At 43.4% G+C, this 16,464-nt stretch overlaps 1 protein-coding gene across 1 annotated transcript; it reads right to left on the bottom strand.

Annotated features, from left to right (window-relative positions):
- Positions 1 to 1,168: 1,168 nt before the first annotated feature.
- On the bottom strand, positions 1,169 to 10,931 carry psmd2 (proteasome 26S subunit ubiquitin receptor, non-ATPase 2). The gene is made up of 21 exons (XM_079353807.1): positions 10,741 to 10,931; positions 9,417 to 9,473; positions 9,158 to 9,322; positions 8,749 to 8,870; positions 8,317 to 8,541; positions 8,077 to 8,235; positions 7,366 to 7,510; positions 6,436 to 6,496; positions 5,334 to 5,480; positions 5,139 to 5,245; positions 4,345 to 4,472; positions 4,152 to 4,239; positions 3,881 to 4,043; positions 3,702 to 3,803; positions 3,467 to 3,618; positions 3,311 to 3,394; positions 3,026 to 3,194; positions 2,506 to 2,600; positions 2,304 to 2,430; positions 2,062 to 2,180; positions 1,169 to 1,685 (listed from the first exon to the last, which is right to left on the bottom strand). Exons 1-21 carry the CDS (start codon positions 10,849 to 10,851, stop codon positions 1,503 to 1,505), a joined length of 2,709 nt encoding a protein of 902 aa, XP_079209933.1. The 5' UTR covers positions 10,852 to 10,931; the 3' UTR covers positions 1,169 to 1,502.
- Between the last annotated feature and the right edge of the window lie 5,533 nt (positions 10,932 to 16,464).

Here is a 16,464-nt window from a genome sequence, read left to right on the forward strand (position 1 = left end):
ATAAATAGAGTTTAAAAAAAAAAAGAAATGGTCGATGTCATTGCACGACATCCGTTGATTAATAAGAGAAAAATCTTTTTTACTCTATTTCGATTATTTTATTCTCGATATTTCATCTCAAATTTAATTCCATTTGAAATCTCTTAAGTCAACATTTCTCAAAATGTCATTTTAACTTAAATCTGGAAATGTGTCCTTCACTTAAACCAGTCTGCTTATTGCTTGTGTCCAGGTCGAACCCTCTACTGTCACTCAGAGGCAAAATTGTAATTCTAGTTAAAATGAAGCCATTTCCTTTCTCTCCTGGTGCGATTGTTTCGATTGAATAGGTTCATAAAACATTTCAATCATATAACATTTTGTATCACAATAAAAGGAAAGGAGGCTTTATTTCTTATCAGGCTTTATTTTACCTTCATCAAGCAGACTCAGGCATGGTACCAGAGTACGGCCCGTTTGTGTTCACTATGAACCGGACTTTGGGGTCCAATGACTTGAGTCCGTTGAATCAGGGTCCCTAAAGTGAAACCACAAACATTTTCAAAATCTTACCGAAAACATGACGCAATGCAGCGAAAAGTCAATGAATTTGTTTAGCTGAAAAGACAAAGCGTGAAGTGTCTCAGGAGGGTGCCACGAAAATGGACTAAACATTTGATCACCATGAACTCTGTAGAACTCTTCCCCACATCAGAACCAACCACTTGAATGCTCTGTCACCGTTTCTCTGTCAGAGTCGACCGTTCGTACATTTGTCTCGGCACTCTTCCTTATTATTTGGGTTTTCACGATCCAGCCGCCGTTAAGGCTTCACTGTGCACGTTATTATTAAATGACATGTGGGTCTGAGGATCCATCTTCTGGAGCTTTCAGGGACCTGGACTGGCCTGGACTTCAATCTAATACTTATCAGATGAGAACGTGACTTTAATAAAAAATGAAATATTGCAGCCTGAGACGCTTCTGAAATGTAGAAAACACTCTTTTTAAATGGCCTTTAAGGTAAACGTTGACATGAACACCGAGGCAGAGAACCGCATGCTCCCCGGGGTTCAGATGGAGCGATGGTGGCGCTATGTAAGCTTCTATAGACCCGTCTTTGAAATGACTCGGCACAACATCTTACTGCTGGTCGTTAACCACCACGACACTCAACGCTTCCACCACGTTCATTTAAGTTTTTATTTTTGATTCAACCTTTTACAGTACTGTAACAAAAACAGAAGAAAACGTGTTGAAGGAATACATATTTTTAAAGGCTCTAATTACAAAAGTTGACTGAGAAGGTAATGGGAGGGGGGAGGGGGGGGCACACACGTGGATGTGGACTGAGCAGTTGTTTTTAATAACCTGGCGACTCTTTTGAACTGGCCCGTCTTGGTTTTCTTCCAGCCATGCATTAAACAACTACATATATCAACTGCAAGGAGCCAAGGAGCCATGGACCCCCCCCCCCTTCTTACAAACAAAACGAGAGGCTAGACAGATGTGAGGAGGGCAGTCTAGGTTTCATAGTTGGGATTCTTGCGGAGGATAACAAAGCCCTCCAGGATGGGGGTGACGGGGAGGTACTCCTCTGTGGCCAGCTCCGCCCTCTCTCCGTGAGCCAACAGTACCGGCGTGGTGTGAGTCTGGAAACCTGTGATGGCCTTTGGCTTCCCCGCCTGGCCCACAACATCCACGGCCTGAAAGACAGATCACAACAAACAAGGTCAGTCAGACGAACATTTCTAAAGACGCACAGGCGAGAAGTCACAACACAGAAATCTCTCTTTGCTGAATACTTAATGTTGTATTGTCCAGCCAAAATGAAAATCTTGCATGGTTCATCAAACTTAAAGGAGCAGTATGTAACTCTGACACCTAGTGTTTAAAATGGGTACTGCAGTCTAAATTCAAAACACTGCAGAGAGCTGTCTCCCGTCCTTTTGCCTTTGTTGTTGTTAAATTGAACCCAAGATTGATGGACAGAGCAACGTGTCCCATCTTTATGCACTTCTTTGGAAACTGTTCGAGTCTTCCAGGAACTGAAAACCTGATTGTTGTTTCAAAGAGCCTCACCTGTCCGACTCTGACGGACACGGGCAGCGGTCGCAGCTCCTCATCGAAGGTGACCAACATCCGAGGCTGCATGGCTGCGACCAGGCCGTAGAGAATGTAGTGAGACTTCCCCAGGATTACTGTGACACACAGAGTCAAACACCAGGGGAGAATATTCACAAACTTACATCAGCTTAAGTGACATTAGAAAACAGAGCTGGAGGGCGTTAGTGTGCCGAGCAGCAGGAGGAAAATTAACTGACTGTTCTTGACGTCGAGGAAGGAAACGAGCACTGTGAGAAGTCCAGCCACGGCGACCTGACTCATCAGCTGTCTGTCGCTGTGGTAGGGACAGAGTGTCAGTGTGCCTTTGCCCAGGTGAGTCAGACCCTGCAGAGAGAAACAAACAGCACAGAGTCAGTCCACGAGCGTCTGCTACAGAGCGCCTCTTGTGTCGCCACTCACCTGAGCCAGCCGGACCATGAAGAGGTTGTTGGGGTCTTTGGCGTGATACTGTGCCAGCTGACGCAGCATGGCGGCCAGACGGGCGTTATTTGTGCCTGAGGAAGGGGATAAGAATAAATGACTGAGGAAGTTCAGACCCTGAGGAGGCCTGATCACTCAAACACTCCCCACCTTCAAGTTCAGAGACCGGCTCAACAGAGACCGGCTCGACAGAGACCGGCTCGACAAATCTGTTCCTATTATGATGATGATGATGATAAAATGTCTACACGTGTGTTTCATGTAACTATCAATGCACTGGAAGCAGTTTGGTTTTCAGACTTCCTGTCAGCTGACAGGAAGGGAAATGGACGACAGAATGAGCAGGATAAACTGAAAAGAGAGAGAGCGAGCTTTCCTAAAATACGAGCTTCCCTCTCGTCATTGAGAGCAGCAGCCATGTTTACACCACTGTGATCGTTCTCCTTCAATCTGACTGTCACTGAGGGAAACGCCCTCCGTTCATTCCTGTTGAACTCACCGCTGCCCACCATGCCCATAGCGAAGATGGAGTTGTGGGACACCTCAGGGTCGGCGTCATGTGAAAACTTGCTGAGGGTGTCCAAGATGTTGAGACGAGGGTTGGACACTGAAATGAGAGCCAGGGCGAGGGGCACTGCTCGCCTCAGGGTGGGCTCGCCATAACGCAGCTGGGGATAGCAACACAGCACAAACTACGTTAGAGAGAGTGTCGTTAAAACAGCCAAAGGTTTCTGTTTGAAGGGACGCTCAGGAGGAACGCGTCTTAAAGCTTCATGATACCGACCAGATGTCCAAATGTCCGCAGGGCCATTTCAGAACCAATCTCCTCCCCCATGGCAATAAGGGCAATACCAAGGACAGCTACACCCTGAAAGAGACAGCAGAGTGAGTAAGCAGAGACACAGTGACCTATGACACGGTTTCTGTAATAAGTCCTTACCTGGTGCGAGCCCATGTCAGCCGCGCTCTCCTTCTTATCTTTGTCCTTCTTCTCCTTCTTGTCCTTGTCCTCTTCTTTGTCCTTCTCCTTGGCTTCGTAGTGCTCGCTGCAGATGTGGAGAAGCTGCTGCACCTTCAGCACATTGCCTGAGCCTGAGGAGGAGGGGGCTCAGATTTAGGACTCCTCATTAAACGCTAAATCACACAGGGATTGGGTACCTGCTGGACAGACTGACCTGCGTATGCACAGATATCCACTAACGTGTTGGCAAAGCTGCGGAAAGGTTCAGGTACAACCTGTAGAGCTGCCAGGGTCGTCTCAATGGCCTCTCCTTTACCTGTGGACAGAGAATCACGCATGCAGTTAGTTTCTCCTTTGGCTCATCATCAGAGGTGTTCGGAGGCCGCGGCTCACCGAGGTGATTGAGTCCCAGGCCTAAAGGCAGCCAGCGGGCGTACGAGTCCTTCAGCTCGGTTTCATTCTTCTCCATGATGGTCTGGACGATGGTGGAGGTCACGTCACCGTTACAAGATCCTACTGCGATCATACCGCACGCTAGAGCTGTCACACCAACCACCTGGAGATCAAACACACACACACACACACACACACGCTGAAACTTAGCAGAGCAGGCTGAATATACGTGAAATAAGAGGAGGCCTTCAAATGAAACGTGTCTCCTCACCTCCATGCTCGACTTGGAGTCTCCCATGACGGGGAGAAGCAGAGAAAGGACGTCTTCTCTGTTGGAGCCAGCGTAAGCAAGACCCAAGCTGAAAGCAAGAAAAGAGAGAGAGAGCGAAGGAAGAATGTTCACTGACTCTCTGAGGACAGACTCAAGAATAACAGAGTGCAGAAAAGGAGAACCGTCTCCTCACCCAAAGATGGCTCCTATCCTCATGATGTTGCTGTTGTGGAGGACGTAGTCAGAGAGCAGGGCGAGGGCCGGGTCACATTCGTTCCTCACACCCGAGTTGACGATGCCACAGGCCAGGAGGGCTCCAGACTGCAGAGGGAGAGAAGGTGCACGTGCAAGACAAAGAAGAAGAACTTGAAAGCTTGGATCAAGTCTTACAAACTGGAATGTGCCAAACTTTCCTATCGACGGTCTAACCAGCAAATTCCACATAATCCGCGCACGCTGCGTCCCATCAGCTCCAGGATTTTAGCCGAGCCGATGACGCACGCCCAACCCCACTGTGTCAATTTATAGAGCGTGAGCGCAGCCATGAGCAGCTGCATCAGGCGGGAGTAATGAGAACGACATGCAAACAACATGTAGCAGGTGACATCACATACGATCACAAGTCTGTATGTGCTGTTTTATTGTGAAACTGACCGGACGCTATGTGCGTTTCCTTATCCGACTTCCTGTCCGGGTCGACCTATTCCATTTAGTCTGACGCGTGATTGCAGCGCGCTACTTCAAAAATAGACTTGAGATAAAGCAGAGCGCAGCTGCTAGCAGGCTGTGGAGACGGACCACGGGGCGTGAGGTGGAAACGAGCGTTAACTCCAGTGGCGGCAAACGGCTGCATAGCGTGCAGCACTGACCATCGGGCACGCCAAATTATTTAGCAGATGGGAGGATAAATGAATACAGACGTTTAACCGTCGTCAAAGAATAATACAGAACGCGTTGAGTTTCCCAAAACGCCAGCCCAGTGTTTACCTTGATGTAATCCTCAGAGGAATACAGATATTTGTCGATCTGAGTTAGACCGCCATCCACGTCCCACAGCAGGATCATACCGAGGGAGGCAGCAGCACTTAGCATTCCTGGGGACATTTAATAGTCACAGATGAACGGCTGCAGAGAGGACTATAATCAGGCACTACACCTCCATACGTCTTCAACCTCTCTTACCATGGTCCTTGTTCTTGTACAACCATTTGTTCCCATCGTCCGTGAGCAGCTTGTCCTGTCCAAACGCCGCATTCACAAAGCCATTGACGAAGGAAGAGGCCAGGTTCATACGAGCAGAGTCCACCTGGGATCCGCTGCCTCCGAACCCTGTCACGTTACGTACAGGCCATAGCAGTCAGTGAAAAAGATCAATGAATTCAGATTATATCAGAAATGGAACCGGTTAAGTAAGGCTGAACGATTTATCGTTTTCTGATCGAAATCTTGATTTCAAAAACGCGATTTTTGGCAGTGCTTCTCCCGACTGACCCAGGAGCCGTTGTGTCAGTTTACACACACACGCCGTCTATTCTGCCCCTGGGTGTGTGGGACTTCTTTAGCCCGATACACAGCTCGACAGATAGCTAACAGTTTTCCTCCAATTAAGAAGCTGAAGTTTCTTTGTCCAGTCTTTAATAAAGGAAGCACTGTACAACTAAATAGACATCAAAACAGAAGTTAAACCGAAAAGTCCGCTAGCTTGATGCTAACGTCTATGAGATTTTGAATAGGAATGCTAGCGGTTAGCATCGCGAATGTATCAATCGTTGTTATCTCACGTTGTAACCTTATTAAACAAACAATGCAAGACCTGAACATGAAATGACGCTCACAAGCAAATGTTTCAGCCGTATGGCTAGAAGAAAATATGGAGACATTGTTAGCTTCTCTTGTTGCATAACTTCTGTGAACTAAGTCACCTATGGCAACCCCAAAGGCCCAAAATATATATCATCACTTATAATCAGATTTCTGTCAAACTGACACTAAAAACAAGAACATCACACCATCTGTGTGTTTCTTCTTAATAAATAAATCTGAAATTAATTCTTAACTTTAGTTTTCATTCTTTTAATTCAGAGTTCTGTCATTTAAAGTTTTAACTGGTATGATGTCATTTCCTGTCATGTTTGTAAATGTTACTGTACATTGAGAACATTGCACGAGCTTGATTTGAAGAAAATCGTGATAAAAATCGAAATCGCAATTTCTGCCAGAAAAATCGCAATTCAATCTTTTCCTAAAATCGTTCATCCTTACGGTGAAGAAAAACAGGACTCACTGTTGTTTTCCAGGTGTGTTTTGTAGATGTCATCTGGGACTTTGGGCTCCATGATGTCCAACTGTTGAGGAGAAACAACAAAAGAGTTTACAGATGTTTACAGATGTGAAAGTTTAGCCATCATAAAAGTGACGGCGTGCTCAAGGTCACAACCCCCCACCTCGCTCTATGAGTCATGACACAAGACATTAGTTACAATACACACCCGCTGTCCCCCCCCCCCCTGTATACAATAATCCCCCAAACAAGATTTAGCAGCCCCTATGTGACTAAGAGTAAACATAATTACAGGTTAAACCTGTGCAGTTAGCATTAGACTTAAAACTTATATAGCATAATGTACATAATATGTGAGGGAGAGAAAAACATGTGCTGATTAAAAGAGACCTGTAAACAGTTAAAGAACTCTTCAAACTTCATATAAATGATGTTTATCTGTAAAGATTATCAGCTGAACTAAACAGCTACACATCACACAGATTATTTTATAAATCATCCAAAACATTCAAATCCCAGAGTAGGAACCACCAGCGTAGTTACTTCCAGGTTGGCCTTCAAATATATGTCATCCCTATTCCAGCCTATCGTGCACTATCATGAGTTTCAGCACAAAACTCCCCACTGGCTTTCATTGCACACAATGAGTCTGAGCTGTGAAAATATTAAAGTGTTTCTGCAGCAGAGGGGTTCAGTGTCTTGCCCAAGGGCACATCGGACATGTTGCTCGCAGGAGCTGGGGATCGAAGCCTCGACCTTCCGATTGAGGGACGACGACTCTACCCACTGAGCCACAGCCGCCCACATGAAGGAGTGTAAAGTGCACAAAGAGAAACCCCACAGCTGCAGGTTGTGGACTTGGCTGAAAGAGTTTAAAGAAAGACTGCGTCTTGTATTCTGCATTTAAAGGCGTTTGTTGTGTTTGTCTCTCACCTCTCGAGCCAGAGCCAAGAAGTTGCTGTTGAGCTGCACGTTGGACATGATCTCTGTAAGGTCTTCATAATCATCGACATCCTCGTTGAGCTCCAGAAACATGCCATGACGACCCAGCATGAACGCCATCTGCTTCTGGATAACTCTGCAGGGACAAAGACGAACCACCAACTACTACATCTGAAAACTGACGTCTAAAGTACTAAAGAGTGTTCCTGGAAAATATTCGACAGCAGCACAGTTTCAAAACAAACTCCACTTCTACACGTCGCCTGGTTAAATGCATACATTCACTTAGAGATAGAGAGACGAATACCTGACTTCATAAAGGTCAGTGAACATCTCACACAAGCATCTACAGCCCGTTGTTAGGGAACTGTGAGTGTATTCAACTGTTACCATGACGACGCTGGACTATGGCGACATTGGAGAGGCTCATTTATAACATGCCACATAAAGATGACTTTTAGATCATGGAGGAAAGAGACGACTTCCTGCAACAACAACGTCTCAGTCTGTACCGAATCACATCTGCTGGGATGTTCTCTCTCTCTCTCTCTCTCGTTGCATCAAACAGAGACGGGCTAACTGGCTGCTGTGTGAACGAGCCGCTTTCAGACAATAATAAAGATTGAAGTTGACATGGAAGGTCAGAGAGGTCGACCCACCTTCTTCTCGTACTTTAATAAATGTAATTCAGAGCCTCCTTACATGTCTTTGCAGGATGTGAAGATGTTTTCCACCAGCTCCACGTCGTTCAGCATGAGAGCCAGGCGCAGTGCCTCTGGGTAACGGTTGAACTTCCTGAAGATGTTGAGGGCACTTCGTAGCAGCGCTGAATTCTCTGGCTCAGGAACGTAACTCACGCAGCTGAAGGAAGAACGCACAAAGTCAGTCGTAGTGATGAACACAGGACAGATGCCTCTGAACTAAGTGGAAATGTGCACATACCTTGTGAGGTACAGGCACACTTTGCCATAAGCATTCTCATCGATGTAGTCCTCCAGCATGTCCAGCCTCTCGATCTCCATCAGCAGGTCACATGCCTCATGCTCGGCATTGTGGGCCATGTTATAGGGGACAATCTCCTTAACTAGTTTCAGCAGTGTCTCCTGTTGAGCCTTGTCGTTCTCCTCAACCTCCTGCCACTCCTTCGCGACCTCACCGGCCAGGTGTCTGTGAGACGAAAAACAGAGAGGAACCAGCTTAGAAATTAAGCTAGCAGCTGACGCCGTACAAATGTATAGATAGAAATATCAGCTGTTTTCCTCCTAGAATCAAGAAAATACAAACCATCACAGAATCTTTGCATGTGATTGTTCTAATGCAGCTTCTCTAATTACAACAGAGCCGTTCACGCATTGACGCAGAGTCGTGTCTCACCTGACGTATTCGTGTCCCCAGGAGGCCAGCTCCTCCTGGGATCCCAGCAGACGGTACTTCAGACACTCCCTGTCACCGCTCATCGTCATGGCGAGCACTGATACCACATCAGCACAGAAATGCTGCACACAAACACATCAGCCAAAGATTTATAGTTGAGATAGAAGCAACTTATTGTTTGTCAGTCATCATATTCAAAGACTTTCTAGCTGCATCAATGAAGCAAAATCATCTTTTAGGCCTAAAAGTCCTGTCCCCAGAGTTCCTGGACTTTGCACTATCCAGTCCAGAGTCTGGGGTTTGTAATAATTGCCCAAGATTTAGTCCCTTTGCAGGAATGAGTCCAAGCCCTGTTTTTATTATGGGTATCTTTTCAACAACAACAGAAGTGTACAGAACGGAGCCCTACCTTGTTCTCTCCGGTAGCCATGCCATCGTAGATCTCTTTGAGCTTGCCATAGTGCGGGCGCAGGAATTTGAGGGGCTTGGGTACTGAAGTCATGGAGGTGGTCGAGGAGCGGATTAGTCTGCGCAGCTCTTCCAGTGCAGGACGGTACAATGACGTGTTCTTCTCCTGGTGATGTGTAGAATATATCAGCATTTATTTTTGCAACTTTACTCGAATATGAGACAGGCGAAAAGAAAAAATATATAAAAACTTTACTTACACTCAATCTCTCCACCATCATTTCCAGATCCTCTTGTAACTGTTTGTCTTCCTCTGACTGAAGTCGTGAAAGAAGAGTGTAAGTATTATATATCACAGCCACAAAGGTAAAAGGATTGATCCGCCTGATCAAACAGCCTCAGGAGAGCCCGCAGCCTTCTTAAAGGACTCGTCCCAACATGGACAGCATCTTTTTCAACCGTTGTCCTCTGGGAGGCGTTTAAGGATATCAAGTCAAAAACCCCAGAGCCACCATGGCACTAAATGCTGCACAACTGTGACTGTCCTAAACTCTCTCAGGTTCCTCGGGTGAGGATGAACTGCCTCAAAAACAATCCCCCCCCCCCCCCATCCTATCCTTCTTCCTGCATCTTATCCCATCGCCCTCCATCCCATTTCCAAGTCCAGCGCAGGTTAGCAGGCACGCTAGGATGGATTAAACTGGGTCCTCATAATATAGAATATAATATACATAGAGAATAAAGACTATATTGTGATTATACAGTAGTACATAAATTTACAGGTAGCAGCACAATAAATTATGAATACATATTGCAGAAACATAAATAAATATTGCACAGTATGAAATGTAAATTATAGCAGAAATAAAAAATAAAGTCTTTTACCTACTTGTTGTAAAGTGTAGAGATAACACTTGTGAATTGACACTAGTAGATTATATAGATTGTGACTTTTCTCTCCTGAATGTGACACATTAACCCGTTTTATTCATTTCATCAGATGCTCAGAGCTGGTTCTTCTTTTAAATCCTGTTGTATTAAACAATGACCATATTCTTATTCTAATTCAAACCTGATCATTTAACTTGATTTTATTGATTTAATGATCCTGTATTAATTCCTCTCTTTTGTTTTTATAACTCAGCATGAGTTCATTTTATCTTTTTTTGACTCCGAATTATTTCCTTTTATTTGTTTTTATTCTCTTCATGACTCAGCATTAATTCATTTAATTAGTCTTGTTTTTATGACACAGCATTAATTAGCTGCTTTGTCATGTTATCATCGCTCAACTAGCTTAGCATGCTAACACTGATGACAGCTAGTAGGCTAACGTTAGCTCGCTGGCTGACTAGGCTACGGTTAGCCGTTTGAGTTCATCTTTAAGAGTTTAAACGTCTCAGCTCATGACAGTGAGGTTGACTAATGAGACTAAATATATACTATCGGAGAGTTTAATCAAGAGTTGAATGGTAAAGGCCTCGGCCTCGCGCACTCTAAGCGGCAGTGACTCAGGTAAAATAACACTATCAGTAGCGGTGGTTAGCACACATTAAAATATAAGAATTAAAACCTTTAACGTACCAACTCTTGCTCCTCTTTCTTGTCCTTGTCTTTCCCAGAGAGCTGCTGTCCCTTCTCCTTCTCATCGGTCTTCTCTGGAAGCTTTTTCTCTTTGTTTTTTGCCTCCTCCATGGTTGCGGCTGTGCTAACTATCGGCAAGCAAACGGAACTGAGGAGGACCGCTTCTTCTTCTTCTTTGGTGTGAAATGTATGCTGTCATTTCCTCACACCGCCCCCACGTGGTCATGATCAGATATGGCGATTTGAAATTGTTCGCTTTTCCTTCAGCTCTAGTTTTAGAAATACGTTTCCCCATTCAAATGCTCAATGGACATTTTACAACATCTTTATATCAAGAGGTTGAAGCCTTGAACCAACACAACAAGCTTCCCCAATCATCGTGAATATAAAAAAAGCACACGCGCACACACACACACACACACACACACACACACACACACACGGGGAATTTGCTTGATTACAATGATTTAATGGTGAAATACAACATTGAATGTACAACTAAACAATATTCAACAGTTATTAAGGCGATTGCTCAAGCAATCATAAATATGGTAAAAAGCACATTAACATATCAACAAATAATACCCAAGTTATCTTCACTTTATATAGATGAAATTGAATTTGGGGAGAAGAAGTGCACAAATAAAATTATTAGAAGATCTTTAACTTTGGAACTCTTCCCAGTTCACTCAAAAGGAAATTTATTTTAAAAGATTATTCTGTCGGAAATATTTCAACAACTAGGACCGAGTACCTCACTCTCCCCGTCTCACCGAAAGAAAAAGAAACACACTTTTTAAATTAATGACATCTACTCATGTACTGAATTCCTTAGAGAAAGATTTAATATGAAAGAAATAACTGAGTGTTTTGTGATGGTGAAATTGAAACCAAACATCTTTTTTTTATTGTAAATTTACAAAAACTTTTTGGGGTTCACTTCAAAATTGGATTTCTACAAAAGACTTAAAATTCTCCAACTTTAGAATATAACAACATAAAATTTGGTATTTCAATGAAAGACAAAAAGAAGAGGAGAATATATAATGCAATCATTATATTGGCCAAACAATATATACATAAATGCAGATTTCTAAAAGTCGAACCACGCTTCTTTATTTTAAGGATAAGGATCATCTTTATTGATCCCCCAATGGGAAAAACAGTAAAACAGGGAATATAAACAGCATCAACAGCAAAAAAGAAAAAAATGAACAGCTATGAGCCAGTTTACATTAATTAAATAAAGGGGATAAAAATACAAAGACTAAATAATACAAGGCATCAACACTATGTACACTTTCGCTGGTGGAAAGACAGATCAGGAATGAAAACACACACAGTGTGGAACAGTAATGATGTTGATGATTCTAACACAGAGTCATGTGGTGATGCTGTTAAACAGTCTGACTGCAGATGGGGTGAAGGACCTGCGGTCGCGCTCAGTCTTGCAGGGTGGGTGTCTCAGTCTGCTGCTGAAGGAGCTGCTCAGAGACCCCACAGTGTCATGCAGGGGGGGGGGGGGGATTGTCCATGATGGATGTCAGCTTCACTAACATCCTCCTCTCAGCCACCTCCTCTACAGCAGGGGTGTCAAACTCCAGTCCTGGAGGGCCGGCTTCCTCAGACTGTTAGATGGACCGAACCGGCCCTCCTGACCAGTCTGTTCAGTCTCTTCCTGTCTCTCTCTGTGCTCCCTCCTCCCCAGCAGACCGCTGCATAGAAAAGTGCAGACGCCACCACAGAGTCATAAAGTGTCCAGACCCTGGATGTTCACCGGTGCAGTCTGACTTCCTGCTGAAGTCTACCACCATCTCCTTAGTCCTGCTGGCGTTGAGCTGAAGGTGGTTGAGCTCGCTCCAGTCGATAAAGTCCATGATGACCTGCCTGTACTCCTGCTCGCTCCCCTTAGACACACACCCCACGATGGCGGTGTTGGCGGTGATGGCGGAACTTCTGCAGGTGGCAGCTCCCAGAGTTGTAGCAGAAGTCCGAGGTGTACAGGGTGAAGAGAAAGGGGGAGAGCACTGTACCCTGTGGGGCCCCTGTGCTGCAGACCACCACGTCAGACTCTCAGTCCTGGAGCCTCACGTACTGTGGTCTGTTGGACAGGTAGTCAGTCGTCCATGCAGCCAGGTGACCGTCCACTCCAGCTCTTTCAAGCTTCTCCCTGAGCAGTGCGGGCTGGATGGTGTTGAAGGCACTGGAGAAGTCAAAGAACATCACAGTGCTGCCGGGGTTCTCCAGGTGAGTCCAGGATCTGTGCAGCAGGTAGACGACGGCGTCATCCACCCCGATGTCCGGTTGAAATGTGACGTCTGAACAAGAGCAGAGATCGAGGACGTCCGAGAGTGAAGAAACAGACTGATAAAAACATGTTGAAAGAAGAAGAAGACGACGGGGAGGGAACCAACAGCAGAGACACATTAGACTTTACCCGTCTGGATTTGTATTCATGTGAAGAATAAACAAGGGTTAAATAATAATCTATAAAGGCTGCAGAAGGATGTATTAAATGAGGCTTTTCCATCTAAACAACAAGTTGGTGTGACAGTGACTAACACATGTAGGACAGGGTCAACACAATACACTTGAGCTTGACATTTATAGATGTAATTATTGATTTATTGATTGATTGGTTTAACACCATTAAAAGTGTGCAGGGTTGCGGAACTTCCGGTTGCTAGATGGAGTAGAAGGACGTGTGTAGAGAGGCTCCCCAACGTAGATTCAATAATATAATAGATAATAATAATAATAATAATGAAAATCAGACAACTGATTAGCTACCACTCTCTCTAAGATCTTGGAGATAAAAGGAAGGTTAGATATAGGTCTATAGTTAGCTAGAGTTCCTGAATCAAGAGTAGGCTTTTTAAGGAGCGGTTTAATTACAGCTACTTTAAATGACTGGGGTACATAACCTGCTGCTAAAGATATATTGATCATATCTAGTATGGAGCTGCTAACTAGAGGAAAGACTTCCTTAAACAACTTGTTTGGGATTGGATCTAAAAGACAAGTTGACGGTTTAGACGCAGAAATAATCGAGTTTAGTTCTGAGAGGTTAAATGGAGAAAAACAGTCGAGGTTAGTGTCAGAAATTGGAGCCGTTTCTGCTGTATCTGAATTACAGGAGGAATCTGCACTAAGTAAAGGTGGTAGGTTGCTAATTTTGTCTCTAATGTTTAGAATTTTATCATTAAAAAAAGCTGATGAAATCATTCCTGCTAAGGGCTAAAGGAATAGATGAATGAACTATGACTCTCTGTCAGCCTGGCTACAGTGCTGAAGAGGTATCTAGGGTTGTTTTTATTTTCTTCGATAAGAGACGAGTAATAGGCCGTGCGGGCCTGCCGTAGAGCTTTCATATATCTATTATGACTATCTGGACAAATTAAACGAGATTCTATCGTTTTGGTGGAGCGCCAAATTCTTTCAAATTTACGTGACGTTAGTTTTAGAGTACGGGTTTCTAAGTTGTACCATGGAGCTGATCTCTGTCGTTTGATTGGCTTCTGTTTTAGGGGGGCGATGGAATCCAGAGTAACTCTCAGTGAATCCACCGCACTATCTACAAACTGATCTAACTGAGAGGGACTAAAGTGATTATAGGAGTTTTCAACTAGGTTAGGGGATGGAACTGAAACAAAGGCAGCTGAAATAGCTTCCTTAAATTTAGCTACAACATTATCATTTAAATTTCTAGAGAGCACTTTTTTATTAAGAGGAGTTAAGGTTGGTAAAAAGAAATCAAAAGTTATTAGGAAATGGTCTGATAGAGAATTTTCCAGAAAAACCGACAAGCTGTTAATTTCAATACCATAAACTAGAACAAGGTCCAGGGTGTGGTTAAATGGATGGGTAGGTTTGTTTACACCCTGGGTGAAGCCAATAGAGTCCAATAGTGACATGAAAGCCGTGCTAAGACTGTCATTAACAACATCCACATGGATATTGAAATCACCTACAACAATTATTCTATCACTGCTAAGAACTATGTGTGATAGAAACTCTGAATATGGGCCAGGAGGGCGGTAAACTATAACAATTAGAACTAGCTGAAAAGTTCTAGATGTGAAAGACTGAGTGCAAGACTTTCAAAAGAGGTATAATTCAGCTTTGGTGGAGGATTGATTATAAGAGCAGAATTAAAAATAGCTGCTACTCCACCACCTCGACCAGTGTCTCCAGCTATATGAGCATTCAAATGACTGGGAGGGGTGGATTCATTTAAACTAACATATTCATCCTGAGAAAGCCAGGTTTCAGTTAAACATATAAAAGTAATCTTGACCCACTGTTCAAAATTCAAAAGAAGGCAATAAGAACAATCCATGTAGCTGGATACCGTGAACACACAAATCCATTATTCCTCAAATCCAAAACGATACAAGACGGCTCAAATGATGTTTAAAATCTCAAAAAAGTCGCTGCCTGAAAGTCTACAAAATATGTTCTTCAAACGAGAAGCCAAGTCCAACCTGAGAGGTCAAAAGAGTTTTGATAAACAGTTCTCCAGAACGACCATGAAAAGCACGTGTGCCACGAGACGTGGCGTAGAACTGTGGAATAATCTAGATGAAAACATCAGACTTTGCAAAAACCTGGCACATTTTAAAAAGGTTTACAAAGAGTTTATTTTTTTCAAATATGAACAAAACGAGTAAAACATGAATCATGAGTCTAGATGCTGCTAGAATCTATGCTGAAAGTTTGGTATCTCTCTTCCTACTTTAACAATTTGTACGTTCCAAAAAGACAAGATGTGTGATGGACCTATCAAAGGTCTAAGAAAATACTTGGTAAATGTATTTCTGTTTTTCATTTTCTAAAACTTGAACGATCATAAATGATCAAATAGGTGTTATTAAGGACCTATCAATGGATTAATTGATGGTAAAAAATGTTGTATTCCTCTCTTCTTTATAATTTAAATGATCACAAGTTAATTGTCACAAACTGCTCTTTCTTGTTTGATAGGTCAGAGGTCACATAAGTTCTGGGAACTTCACCTTGCTCCTTTTGAGAGCATTTTCTCCCTGTTTCTTTTATTACCTGAGTAAATCTGTTCTGTTATTTTGTCTGCTGCTCAAATGAACCAATAAACTAAACTAAGTCACAAGGTACAGAAGCCTGGAGAGGACAAACATATATTATTATTTATATTTCATATTGTTTTTAATTCAGTGTCCCGGGGTGATCACCACGTTCAGATGTTTGTCCCTCTAAGGCTTCCTTACTTTAATATTTTATAACTATTCATTTATTGGTGTCTTTTCACAAAGCCACATTCATCTTCTCATTCTGTTGACACAAGTTTTTATTTTGTCCCTCCCGTGACTCCGTACAGGGAGTATGATGGATCCAATCATCACAGCCTACAACAATGACCTCTGACCCCTGCTGGAGCTCAAGTTTGATCAGACGTGACTATTAAAACTTCAAGTAGGCCTATAAAGAAAACATGCTGTTAAATGTGTTTCTAAGTAACGTTATTTACAATCACATTTTATAAATGGTAATATATATATATATATATATATATATATATATATATAGTTCAATGTTGTTTGTGAAAGTAACATTGTGAAATAAGTTGACTTGAATTTTTAATGGGGGTGGGGGGTGGGGGGTTGAGCTCGACCAATGAGGCTTCTCGGCAGACTCCTCCCCCTCCTGGATCCTGGGATCTGCTGCATCTCCTCTTTATTTGGTGTTTTC

Source organism: Symphodus melops (genome assembly GCF_947650265.1).
Source record: "Symphodus melops genome assembly, chromosome: 10".
Lineage (NCBI taxonomy): Eukaryota > Metazoa > Chordata > Actinopteri > Labriformes > Labridae > Symphodus > Symphodus melops.

What these genes read in the sequence shown, in the direction of transcription:
- psmd2 (XM_079353807.1), bottom strand. Translation starts at nt 10,851, where the DNA reads ATGGAGGAGGCAAAAAACAAAGAGAAAAAGCTTCCAGAGAAGACCGAT. An exon ending in AACACACCTGGAAAACAACA is followed by an intron (nt 5,481 to 6,435) that starts GTGAGTCCTGTT and finishes GTAACGTGACAG; the next exon opens with GGTTCGGAGGCAGCGGATCC. An exon ending in CTGACATGGGCTCGCACCAG is followed by an intron (nt 3,395 to 3,466) that starts GTAAGGACTTAT and finishes TGTCTCTTTCAG; the next exon opens with GGTGTAGCTGTCCTTGGTAT.